The following is a 13,789-nucleotide window of genomic DNA, read 5'->3' as shown; positions in this document are numbered from 1 at the left end:
TTAAGTAGGAGATTTGGCTTATGTAGCGCAGATTCTGCTAAATGCAGGGATAAGTGAAAAGAGGAGGTCCACCAAAATATAGCAGGGTTGAGCTCACTGTAAACAATTTCTGTAAATAAATGTAATATGGACATAAGATTGGTCGTGTATAAAACAAATGTTTCACACAGGAGCAGCCTGCCTGTTCTGGAATTCTCCTATGTGAGATGTAAGGACATCCTGCTCTAGTCTCCTCAAGAGCGAGCACAAGTTGAGCACAGTGGACATAAGTGGGATACTGATGCAGCTCTGAACACATAGTGTGGGTGGAGGGGCAGTACAGCAGAGCTGACAGTGCTGTGAGAGGAGGAGAGCTAATAAAAGGGATTGTAATATGACACTGCTAAACTCAAGAGCACTGCACGTCCCCCTCACTGTCTTATGCAGGAGATTAAACCAGGACATCAAGGTTGTGTCATTACACCTCACACACTGACAAACTTTCCTTTGAGTGTTGCTGCCTGCTTATGATAAGTCAGCATCATACATGGAGAAGTTGTACACAGCCAGAGTGAAAACTATATAATGAAATCCACTTAAACTTTAACAAAATAAACTCATTAGGGGTAAACATGGGTAAACCTGCAGATGTTTGGGTTCAGTGGGCCCGGCCAGACTTAGAAGAAAAAAAAAAATCAGGTTTGGGACCCGATTGAACACCTGAACATCATCATTGCCTGGACGCCAAACCCCATATAGGTCTATGGGGACCTGAACATTGGGCTGTAAAATGTTGGTAGAAAGGGCTAGGGGGGCCTGTAAGACAGGACAGTTATACTTACCGAGTCTCCCGCACGACTCACGTTGCTTCCGAATCTGCTCATTACCTGTCATACATATTCACTTCTTCCCCCGCCCACAGTCAGTCCCAGCGTCTGTGATTGGTTGCAGTCAATCCACACCCCCACCGCCTGTGACAGCGTGTGTGATTGGCTGTGTCTGTGTCCCTATAGTGGTGTAAAAATAAATTAATTAGCATAGGGTCCCACCATATTATGATACCCTGATAAAGCAGGCGGCTACAGGCTGCAGCCCCCAGCCGTACGCTTAACTTGCCTGTTCATCAAAATAAGGGCAACCGCACAAGACTTTTTTTTTTTAAATTATTTAAATAAATAATTTTAAAAATTGGCATGTGCTCCTCCCCCAATTTTGATACCCAGCCATGAAAAAGCCTACAGGTGATCTGATCAGCCAACATGTACAGCTAACAGGCGCAGGTGGATTGGAGATCAGAGATACCCCCTCCCTCCTTGTAACTAGATAGATCGTGCTGTCAAACTCTGACAGCGCGATCCAACACATGCCAATTGGGATTGCGTTCTCCCTGTCTCCATTGACGCCGATAAGTTTTCATGACAGTCGCGGGTCAGCTGATGGCCCCTGTCGCTGTTATGACGAAGTTCCTGTGAGTGCCAGCAGAATGCAGCACTCACAGGAGAACATCATTTCTGCTGATCAGAGAGATGCTGAAACACCGCTCTGATCAGCAGAAGTGATCTGACAGTGCAGGCATAGAGTCCCCTAGGGGGACTGATAAAATCAATAAAAAACTGTAAAGTTTTTAAAAAATATGAAAAAATAAAGAAAAATCATATTCTGTCTTGGGCCAGGAGGGAATAAAAGAATGACCTCTAAACGTCTGCATATCATCAGATATTAACACGTAGACCACCGGGGAATATACTATCAACACTAAAACTGACTTAGACCACCACGGAAATCCAAAAACTTCGGCAGTAGGGACCCAAACAAACATGAGATTGGGTCTGTGAGGTGTGCCGCCTTATTAGAGCGTCAGCTCCGCGTGCCCTTGTGTGCCGCTGCTTCATTCTTTCTCCAAGCTCTCTACCCTTATCTTCTTTTTTTTTCATCTATACATAGAGATCAGCTCCTGGATCATCTGTGACGGTGACATTGACCCCGAGTGGATTGAATCCCTAAACTCGGTCCTGGATGATAACCGGCTGCTCACCATGCCCAGCGGGGAGAGGATCCAGTTTGGTCCTAATGTAAACTTTGTGTTTGAAACTCACGACTTGAGCAGCGCTTCCCCGGCCACCATCTCCAGGATGGGAATGATATTCTTGAGGTATTCAGTCGTGTTTGCCCCCTGGGGGACTAGTTTTGCTCATCCATTTTCATGCCGTGTTATCTTTACTGAATTAAGTGCGATATTTTCTCTCCCTGAAAAGTGATGAAAACACCGATCTGAACTCTCTGATCCGTTCGTGGCTGCGGGGACAGCCGGAAGCACACCGGCATAATTTGGAGAACTGGATTGGAGACTATTTTGAGAAAGCTTTAAACTGGGTTCTTAAACAGGTACATTACCAAGTAATATGCACGGTTCTTGATGTTATGTCTTCCCCGGGTCATTGACACTATATTTGATGCCCTGATGGCGGTGGAAGTGTGAAATACTGTACTGCTCACCGTGATGCCGGCTGTGACAGAATGAAATGCTTTGATGTCTTCCTGGCTGGTCCGCAAGTGAGAAGGATAAGTACGACTTCTGCTCATAATATTGTAATGAACTGAGCAATTCTGACCCGTGTGTGTCGCCAGCCGGCTGCAAATTAACACTCACGGCTCCTTTCATGATCCTTTACAGAAAAAAGCCATTGCTGCATATTTTAAAGAACTGATCAAAATGAAATTGGCCGTGGGGAAAAGTCTTCAGTGCTAGTAATGAGACTTCTTACCGAAAGCCTCCGCCGCCCGTGTGAAGTATTTGCATTCGGAGTACTTACAAAATGTGTCTCCTCCTGGATAAATGCCGGGACAAGTAAAGCCCCTTCACGCTAAAAGCACGCCATGAATGTTTTTCTGCATTCATTTTTTTTTTTTCTAAATTTTGTACAAAGGTTTTGTGCTGAGGTTTTATTGAGTCTTAGGGGCACTTTGCACACTACGAGATCGCAGCTGCGATGTCGGTGGGGTCATGTAGAAAGTGACGCACTTCCTGCGTCGCTCTCGACATCGTAGTGTGTAAATCCTAGATGATACGATTAACGAGCGCAAAATCGTCGTAAATGTATCATCAGTGTAGCGTTGGCGAATTCCATAATTACGCTGCTGCGACGGTCCGATGTTGTTCCTCCTTCCTGCGGCAGCACACATCACTGTGTGTGAAGTCGCAGGAGCGAGGAACATCTCCTACCTTCATCACCGCGGCTCCCGTCGGCTATGCGGAAGGAAGGAGGTGGGCGGGATGTTTACATACCACACATCTCCACCCCTCTGCTCCTATTGGCCGCCTGCCGTGTGACGTCGCAGTGAAGCCGCACGACCCACCCCCTTAATAAGGAGACGGGTCACCGGCTAGAGCGACGTCGCATGGCAGGTGAGTGCATGTGAAACTGGCGTAGCGATAATGTTCGCTACGGCAGCTATCACAATGATATTGCAGTTGCGACGGGGGGCGGGGACTATCGCGCTCAGCATCGCAGCATCGGCTTGCGATGTCGCAGCGTGCAAAGTACCCCTAAGGGCGCTCTCACACATCCGGCTTTTCACCGGTTTGATGGATGCGGTGCACGCCAGTACAGTGTATACAGTACACTGGCAGCGCAACAAGCGCTGGTCACATGCTGTCATGTGACCGGAGCATGTGACCCGGAAGTTGTGGCGCTGACACTGTACTGTATCATACTGTACTGGCGTGCGCCGCATCCGTCAAACCGGCGAAAAGTAGGATATGTGAGAGCACTTTTATAGTGAAACAACAAATGGGAAACATGACGTAACAAGATGCCTTACCCACACCTTGATGAATTTAAGGGAACAAAAACCACCAAAACCCTTTTGTAATGCGTTGTACAGTTCACGACAGACTTAACAATAACATCTGTAACGTCCGCAATGTTTTTAATCAAAAAGGAAAAGCACATCCGTGAAAAATGCTGCATGTGAAACCAGCATTAGACGATGTGCGCATGTCGAGTATTTGGTGCAGAAATTTTCTACATCTTCTGGCAGAAAAATGAGGCGCGTTTTTGGTGCTTTTTTTTTTTTCATGCATTTTTCAGAACGAAGTCAATGGTTGTTAGGGCTGCAAAACGCGGGCAAAAACGCACCAAGAATTTGCATGCTGCACAAAATCTGCAAGGAAACAATAAGCAACATGTGCACAACACTTCAGAATTCTCATTGACTTTGCTGGCATAAGAATAGACATGCAGATTTGTGACAAAACTGCAACAAAATCGCATCTAAAATGCACTGTGTGCATATGGCCTTAAGGCTTCTTTACACGCGGCGACATTGCTAGCGATGTCGCTTGTGAAAGCATAACCCCCGTCGTTTGTGCGTCACGGGCAAATCGCTGCCCGTGGCGCACAATATCGCTAGTACCCATCACACATACTTACCTGCCTAGCAACGTCGCTGTGGCCAGCGAGCAGCCTATTTTCTAAGGGGGCGGTTCATGCGGTGTCACAGCGACGTCACACGGCAGGTGTCCAATAGAAGCGGAGGGGCGGAGGGCAGCCGCATGAAAGTCACGCCCACCTAGTTGGCGGAGGACACAGGTACGGTGTTCGTCGTTCCTGGAGTGTCACACGTAGCGATGTGTGCTGCCTCAGGAACGACGAACAACCTGCGTCCAAAATCAGCAACAACATTTGGGAAATGGATGGCGTGTCAACAATCAACAATATGGTGAGTATTTTGCATCGTTAGCGGTCGCTGGTACGTGTCACACGCAACGACGTCGCTAACAAGCCCGGATGTGCGTCATGAATTCCGTGACCCCAGCGACAGTACCAGTACCCTTTAGAGGGGTACTCCAGCTATGATTAATTCTGCTTCAGGAACTGAGCTGGGATGGTAATTTCACATCTACTGATACAATTATAGTAGGATAGATGCACAAAATCTGCAGGTATCTGTAAACATGATGCCACCAGTGCCGCTCACCCTCCCGATGCAGAAGTGAATGGATCTGGAATACTCACCCCCCCTTTTTTTCTTTATTTTTTTTATTAAACTATTTTTACATACAAAATTAAGACCAATATCTTATACATGACACAAAAGAATAACCACCCCCTCCCCCACCTCCCATCACCATATCACGGACTCCCCTTTTAAAGTGAAGGTATAAATATATATTTCTCTGACGCCTCATTGGGGGACACAGGACCATGGGTGTTATGCTGCCTATCCATAGGAGGACACTAAGTAGATGCAAAAGCATAGCTCCTCCTCTGCAGTATACACCCCCTGGCCGGGCTAGGCAAGCTCAGACAGTTATAGCTTAGTGTCTGTAGGAGGCACTTCCTTTCAAGGTTTGTTATTTTTTGAGGGCGACGGTTTCCTTTTGGGACCGATCTCCCACTACCATTAATGGGCGGGAACGTGAAGTGTTGCCTACACGTACCCCCTCCTGCGACGCTGGATCCTCGGCTGAACGACGGGTTCCACAGACACTGATTTTCCAAAGCCCAGGGTAGAGGCCTGTGCCCCTATAGCCCAATTCCTCAGCCCCTCTCTGCAGGCTCTGAGTTGAAGATGACACCAATTCCTCAGCCCCTCTCTGCAGGCTCTGAGTTGAATATGACACCGATACAGCAAGCTGACTCTGCTATTTTCACTGCCTGGAAAGCAGTGTTTGTAGGTGAGATCCCCCCTGACTGGTTTCCCAGACATAGGGAGAAAAGACGCTGCAGGGAAGGCCCCCAGGACATTTACAGTATTTATTATGTGCAAAGAGCAAGGATCCTGCACACACAGTGTTAACTTTCTCTAGCTTGCTGGCTGGAGGAGGGGGAAGTTCTGCTGTTTGCAGAAAGTATTGCAGATAATTTCCCGGTGGCAGAAGGGAGGGCCCAGGGCTCAGGGACTCACGCTGTTTATCTGCTCTGTTTATTTGCTCTAGCAGAAAAGCCGGCTGATAACCTCCGGTGACAAGCTGTGTGCTGACTGTAGGGAGAGGGAGGAAAACTCAGAGGCTCCCCTTCCGCCGTGTTTTTTTTTTTTTTTTTTTTTTTACTACCCACAGCAGGGGGGGCACACTGACTCATCTTCCCGCTCTTTTAGCGCTAAGCCCCCCCGCGGCGTGATAAGCCCTGCCCCCAGGCCGCAATAAGCCCCCCCCCCCCCAGGAAAGCGTGCGAAGATCTTCATGGAGCTTAATCCTTCCTGAGGACAGGGCCATCGGCTGATTCTGGTGAGGTGCTTGCTTCAATTGTAGCTCTGCTGAGCATTGCTCCCCCTCCTGGCATACTCCTATTAGGAACATGCAGAAATCTAAGGGCACTAAGAGTGCTAAGGCCCACATAGTCTATTATTCAGCCTGCACTGCCTGCCACGCTAAGCTACCACGTAAACACACCTCTTCTCTCTGTGAGTCCTGTGCCCCTATAGCCCCCCAAGAACCCCCTGCCACCACCGCCGCAACTGGCAGCCCAGAGCCTAGGACCCCCAGCCCACCGGAATGGGCACAGTTTCTGTCCCAATCCATGGAAAAACTGTCACAGAACCTGGTGCTGGCTATGCAATGTCGTCCTCCACACCCTTCTGGGTCCCTGGACGGAACGCAGCCTGAGGATACCCTATGGAGGATCCTTCTGAGGTAATCCGGGCACATGCTTCACCGGTTGCAGGGATCAGGAAAAGAGCACACGGCCGGGTGTCTCCAGTGGGCTCTCCCTCGGGAGCACACAGGGCAGGCTCTCCCACACGCTCCACGGCTTCTGAAGAGCTGGAGGAGGGAGAATGCTGTTTATACCAAGAGGATTCCTTGGCTTCATCACCCCCAGATGATCAAACTGCAATAGACTCCCTTATAGCAGCAATCAACCAAACTCTGCATGTGGAGGATCCCCCATCCACTACCACTGACCATGCGGTCTCCTTTAAGAGGGCAAGGAAACCCCAAAAGGTTTTCGCTGATCACCCAGAGTTTCAGGATATCCTCACAAAGCAAAGGGAGAAGCCTGACAGGCGCTTCGGTAACCGAAAACTCATGGAGTCCCGGTACCCTTTTGCCTCACCTGCCCCTAAGGGCTGGGCCGATCCGCCCTCGGTCGACCCCCAGGTCTCCCGCCTTACCACAAAGACGCTCCTGTCTTTACCCGATGGTTCTTCCATCAAGGACCCGACAGACAGACAGGTGGAGCACCTCGCCCTCTCTGCTTTTGAGGCTGCGGATTCCTCCCTCTCGCCCTCCTTTGCCTCTGTGTGGGTCGCAAAGGCGATCTCGGTCTGGGCAGAATCCCTTAACACTTCGCTTGAGGAATCCCAGTTCACTCATACCTTCACAGAGGTAACAGCTCAAATTGCCGCTGCGGCGGAGTACCTCATCCAGGCCTCCATGGACGCTGCTACCTGCGCAGCGTTTGCCGCCTCAAATACCATAGCCATCCGTAGAGCTCTCTGGCTCCGACAATGGTGAGCGGACTGTGCCTCCAAGAAGTCTCTCACGGGCCTTCCCTTTTTTCCAGACCGATTGTTTGGCGAACGTCTGGACAAGCTCATTTCTGACGCCACGAGAGGAAAGAGTACCTCCCTCCCCCAGCTGAAGTCCAGGACGTCCTTCACCAGACGTCCACAGTCCTCGTTCCGCTCCTTTCGGAACTCATTTGGTTGGTCGACATCCCGTGCTGTCCCCGCCACCAGCCGTGGACTACGCAGGGACCGACCTTCTCAGCTCTCCCCGAAACCCACTTCGTCATGGCAGCCTAGACCGAAACAGTCCAAGACTAGGGAGACTCGGCCACGATGTTTTCCCCCCTCATGACTCCTTCGGCGCCCCGGAAGACACACTCATTGTAGGAGGTCGACTGCGGCTCTTTCAACACATCTGGGCTGCCGCCTCAGACGACAAATGGGTGCGATACCTTGTGTCTTCCGGTTACCACATAGAATTTCGGACCCAACCCCCGAGTCGGTTCTTTCTCTCAAACCCCCCAAAGACTCGAAAACGATGCAAAGCTTTTTTCTCAGCAATCCACTCGCTCCAAACAGCAGGAGTGATAATACCTGTCCCAGAAGTTCAGGGGTTTTTATTCCAACCTCTTTGTGGTCCCCAAAAAGGATGGGTCAGTTCGACCCATCCTGGACCTCAAACACCTAAACAAACATGTGCATGTACGGAAATTCAGAATGGAGTCCCTAAGGTCCATTATTGCATCCATGGTCGAAGGGGAATTCCTCGCCTCCATAGACATCAAGAACGCGTACCTGCACATACCCATCGCCCCAGATCACCAAAAGTTCCTCCGCTTCGCAATTCAGAACTCCCACTTTCAATTCGTAGCTCTACCCTTCGGCCTTGCCACCGCACCAAGGGTCTTCACCAAAGTCATGGCGGCCGCCATGAGCGTCCTTCACGCCAGGGGAGTAGTCGTTCTCCCTTACTTGGACGACCTCCTCATCAAGGCCCCCTCCTTCCGCGACTGCTCAACCAGGGTGCAGATCACTGTGGACACCCTATCCCGCTTAGGGTGGCTAGTGAATCTGGACAAATCATCCCCGATCCCATCACGATCCATCACCTTCCTGGGCATGTCCCTGGACACCCGTCGGGGCTTGGTCCTTCTCCCTCAGGACAAGGCGTTCGCTCTTCAACGAGCGGTACGCTGCCTTCTACGTCCTCCGTCTCGCTCCATTCGATTCAGCATGAAAGTGCTATGGAAGCAGTACCCTTTGCTCAACTGCACCTCCGCCCACTGCAGCTAGCCCTTCTAGCGGCCTGGGACAAGAGCCCCTTCTCCCTGGACAGACATCTTCACCTAACGCCTTCAGTCAGGTATGCACTCCGCTGGTGGCTTCGGTCCTCATCCCTATCGAAGGGGAGATCTTTTCTCCCAGTGAACTGGCTGGTCCTGACCACGGACGCCAGCCTCCTAGGCTGGGGAGTAGTGTACCGGCACCACACTGCTCAAGGACGTTGGACGCCCCAGGAGTCTTTCCTTCCCATCAACATCCTGGAACTCCGTGCGATCTTCCTCGCGCTCAGAGCGTTCTGCCCTCTGCTAGCGGGTCGTCAGATTCGAGTCCAATCGGACAATGCGACAGCTGTAGCCTATATCAATCAGCAGGGGGCACCCGCAGCAAAGCGGCTAATCTCGAGGCCCACAAGATCCTCAGCTGGGCCGAATCGACGGGATCAGTGATATCAGCGGTACACATACCGGGGGTAGAGAACTGGGCAGCAGACTTTGAGTCGTCCAGGCCTGGCTGCCGGAGAATGGTCTCTCCACCCAGATGTGTTTCTACACATCTGCACTCGCTGGGGCACACCAGACGTGGACCTAATGGCCTCAAGGTTGAATGCAAAGGTACCCGCGTTCGAATTAGTACAAATGCTCACAGACGCACCGTGGCGCCTTCCAGACATCCCAGACTTGCTGACCCAAGGGCCCATTTCCCATCAGAACTCCAGAGCCCTGAAGCTGACGGCATGGCCATTGAGACCTGGGTATTAACAAGAGCGGGATTCTCCCCCGCGGTTATTGCCACCATGATCAGTGGTGCTTCATCCCGCATTTACCACCGTACGTGAAAAATCTTCCTTTCATGGTGCAGGGAAACTAACGTCCAGCCTATGCCTCTGGCCATCCCCAGAATTCTCGACTTTCTACAGTCTGGCTTGCAAGCGGGGTTGACTCTCAGTTCTCTTAAAGGGCAGGTCTCAGCGCTCTCAATCTTCTACCAATGCCGCCTGGCTCAAAAACCGCAAGTCAAGACCTTCCTCCAGGGCGTTTCCCATCTAGTTCCCCCGTACAAACGGCCGCTGGAACCATGGGACCTCAACCTCATTCTGGACGGTCTCCAGAGGTCTCCCTTTGAACCCCTCAAGGAATCCTCCCTTGCTCTTCTGTCCTGGAAGGTAACATTCTTAGTGGCAATTACGTCCATCAGACGGGTTTCGGAGCTGGCAGCACTCTCTTGCCGCGAGCCTTTTCTGATCTTTCACCAGGACAAGGTGGTTCTGTGCCCCCTTCCGGATTTCCTTCCAAAGGTTCTTACCCCGTTTCATTTGAACGAGGGAATTGTCCTGCCTTCCTTTTGTCCACACCTGGTTCATAGGGTGGAAAGGTCTCTGCATTCATTAGACCTCGTCAGAGCTCTCAGATATTACATATCCAGGACAGCCCCCTTTAGGAAAACGGACTCTTTGTTCGTCATTCCTGAGGGGCCTAAGAAGGGACAGCCAGCTTCAAAGACGACGCTGGCTCGCTGGATTCGCTCTGCGATCCAGGAAGTCTACCACTTGCAACTCAAGCCCATTCCTAGTGGGCTGCGGGCTCATTCCACGCGAGCAGTTGGCGCTTCGTGGGCCATTCGGCATCAGGCTTCAGTGCAACAGAGGTGTAAGGCTGTGACCTGGTCTAGCCTACATACGTTTTCAAAGCATTACAGAGTCGATACCCAGGTTTCAACTGAGGCAAATCTGGGTAGGAAAACTCTGCAAACGGCAGTAGAGCACCTCTCTCAGTAGGCGCTCAAGGCTGTCTGGGACTGGTTCCTAGTCCTTGGGTTGTGTTGTCTTCTTTTATGTTTCACACCCATGGACTGCTTTAGGACGTCCCATGGTCCTGTGTCCCCCAATGAGGCGTCGGAGAAAAACAGATTTTTGTGTACTCACCGTAAAATCGTTTTCTCTTAGCCATCATTGGGGGACACCGCACCCTCCCTGTTGCCCTGTTGGGCCTTGGTTCTCTCAGTACCTTATTTGGTTATGACTCTTTTTCTCATGTTCCTCTGTTGAGGTAAGTTTTTACTGGGTTTTTCTCCTACTGCTTGTGTACTAAAACTGAGCTTGCCTGGCCCGGCCAGGGGGTGTTAACTGCAGAGGAGGAGCTATGCTTTTGCATCTACTTATCCTATGGATAGGCAGCATAACACCCATGATCCTGTGTCCCCCAATGATGGCTAAGAGAAAACGATTTTACTGTGAGTACACAAAAATCCGTTTTTCTCCGACGCCTCATTGGGGGACACAAATCCGTGGTTTTTTTTGTTTTTTTTTTTTTTTTGTAGAAAGCAGCAGATTTTATTTCTTTTTCCTTTTTTTTTTTTTTTTTTACATATTTTTTTAATAGCTGTTCTATTCTATTTTCTGTATATGATTATGGGTACGGACGTCTTGCCTGATTTACAGCAGCCACATGGACGCTAGAGAGCAGTAGGGTAGAGCTGAGACATTGATTGATATGAGGGAGTGTTGTGGGCATGCTCTGTCACCTGTGCAGAGGTCGTTGTACAGGAAGGGAAGCAGATGAACTGGGATATTCCATATTATGGATCCAGAGTTATCCATCTATAGGTGATGGCTATCATTGCAATCCTTTCTGTGATGATAATGAGACTGGTGAAAATTGATATGCCCAAAACAAACTTAAACTAGCACTCCAGACACAAATTATATTCCCCTAATCCCTGCTAAATATGTCTGTAATGTAGTTGTATTAAAACACTTACCATTGCCATTTTCCCGATTCCCAGTTCTGCTCCTGTCTTTTTCTGACTCGCTGGATCACACAAGAATTATTGTGTGATCTGTACGGCACTTTTATAATGTAATGTATGGAGCCTCTGACTTAGGCTAGGTTCACATTTCCGTTGTTTTAAATCCGTCAGGTCCGTCGTTTTTTAGATTGCAACTGACGCAACGGATGTGTTTTTCACAGGATTTCGTTCACAGGAATCCTTTGAAAAAACTGATCCGTCGCGTCTGTTACATCGGCTGGGCGTCCGTTTTTTGACGGATCCGTCGTGATTCGATTGTGTTTGGAACATCCCAGTGGGTGTGCCGAACATGCTGGGCATGCTCAGTAGAGCATGACTGAATCCAGCGCTGGATTCCGTCGTAAGACGGATTACGACGGAATCCAGCACCGTAGACATCCATTACAAGCTTGACTGATTCCCGTGCGGTGCGTTAATTTTGACGGCCCAAAAAAACGTTACATTCTGCGTTGTTTTCGCCCGGCGGTTAGTCCAAAGACGACTGATGCGCCGCGCAGCGGATGCAACGCAGGATCATCAGTCGCAATCCGCCACTCATAAAAGTCTATGGGAAACAACAGAATCCGCCAAACGGATTCCATTGTTTACCAGAGCCACAGATTGTGACTGATACAAATTGACGGAAATTTGAACCTAGCCTTAGGCGGCGCTTGACACCAGTGAAAATGGTGATCGGGCAGTGTTTTGATACCAACACTACATTACAGACATATTTACAAAGGTTTAGGGAATACATCTTTTTGTGCAGAGTGCTTCTTTAGTATTAAGTGCAGTAGAAAGAGTGAAAGTGTTAGGAATTTACCCTTTTTGTCAGTTATTCCTGATGCTTAACAGCTCAGGCTTTTGGGTTTTTCATTCATGTGTATCATTAAGATATGGCACTTTATGGAACAACTTTTGTAAACCCCATAGATCCTTATAATGAAGGGGCTGCAGAGCGGAGAAAAACGCTTATCTCCTTATTGAAATAATGGACATGTTCAGCTGATTAAACACCTATATTAGTGGTGGGTTTAGGCTTGTTTCACACATCCGGCTTTTCGCCAGTTTGCCGGATTCGGCGCATGCCAGTACAGTGTATACAGTACAGTGGCAGCACGACAAGCTCCGGTCACATGACAGCATGTGACCGGAGCTTGTCGTGCTGCCACTGTACTGTATACACTGTACTGGCATGCGCCGAATCCGGCAAACCGGGAAAAAGCCGGATGTGTGAAACTAGCCGTAGGGAGCAAAGCTTCTATCCAACAGATCACTTATGGCTATGGCCTGCTGATATATAGGAAAAGATTTATTACTTATACACATGGTAACATGGGTTATTTATTATCAGATTGTTAAAAAAATGATCAGTTCAAGAGTTATGATAATTTGTTACATAGTATGGCGCCACCTGGTGTTCACAGTGTATAGAAATGATCACGTCCAGCTAATGAGCGGAGTGCTGGTGGTCACACGTGCTCAGTCCACAGCCAGCTCTCTGCAAAGTGATCCTCAGGATAGAAAAAGCTTTGTGCCTGCTTGTCAGGAAAAGAGCAAAGCCTCTGCAGAAAAACGTCTACATGGGAAGTAATCAGGACGATCTTGTCACCTGCGAAAGATGAAAGCAGAAGAACATTATTTATTTATATATGGTACATTTATGGGTTTTTTGTTAGAAACCCTACAACATAGCAGCTGTCAACATCTTCTCTTTTTGTTTTTTGAGCATGGTTTTTGGATTACTCCTTTAACCCCCTCCATTTGTATCCTCTCTAATTAGAATGACTTTGTGGTGGAAACCAGTTTAATTGGGACAGTGATGAATGGCCTCTGCCATCTTCATGGTTGCACAGATCGGAGTCAGTTCATTATCAGTCTGATCCGGGGCCTCGGAGGAAATCTCAACATGAAGACCAGGAATGACTTTGCTAAAGAGGTAACTGTAACACTCGCGAGTGGGATTAGTGGACTCACAGGACCACAGGGGGACTCAGACTTACCCCTTAGTGGAAGGGGCTTAACTAAGCGCCCGCTGCAAGGCGGACACCAGGTATCACTTCCATGGCAGTGACCGGGACTGTGGCAGCTGACCCCCAGAACAGGAGACAGACTCGGGTATGGACTGGTACAGGCGAGGTGACTGAGGCAGGCTGGACAGGTGGGCAGGGCAGGGAAAGACAGGTATGGGGAGGCAGGTACTGGAGACGCTCACAGGGATAACTGGACAGGAGTTCAGGACCTGACAACTAGCTAGGTAGCAGACTGGCTAAATTAACTAGAAGCGTTG

At 49.4% G+C, this 13,789-nt stretch overlaps 1 protein-coding gene across 3 annotated transcripts in view; it reads left to right on the top strand.

The window, feature by feature from the left end:
* DYNC2H1 (dynein cytoplasmic 2 heavy chain 1) overlaps positions 1 to 13,789 on the top strand; it is an 852,364-nt gene that overhangs the window by 318,223 nt on the left and 520,352 nt on the right. For all 3 annotated transcript variants that reach the window (XM_075337457.1, XM_075337458.1, XM_075337455.1), the window contains exons 39-41: positions 1,924 to 2,131; positions 2,235 to 2,364; positions 13,283 to 13,438. In XM_075337457.1, coding sequence (XP_075193572.1) covers positions 1,924 to 2,131; positions 2,235 to 2,364; positions 13,283 to 13,438 — 494 coding nt within the window. The remainder of the gene's footprint in view (positions 1 to 1,923; positions 2,132 to 2,234; positions 2,365 to 13,282; positions 13,439 to 13,789) is intronic.

This window comes from Anomaloglossus baeobatrachus, chromosome 2 (genome assembly GCF_048569485.1).
Source record: "Anomaloglossus baeobatrachus isolate aAnoBae1 chromosome 2, aAnoBae1.hap1, whole genome shotgun sequence".
NCBI lineage: Eukaryota > Metazoa > Chordata > Amphibia > Anura > Aromobatidae > Anomaloglossus > Anomaloglossus baeobatrachus.
Note: the sequence above shows the minus strand (reverse complement) of the source record. Positions and strands in the feature narration are given on the sequence as shown.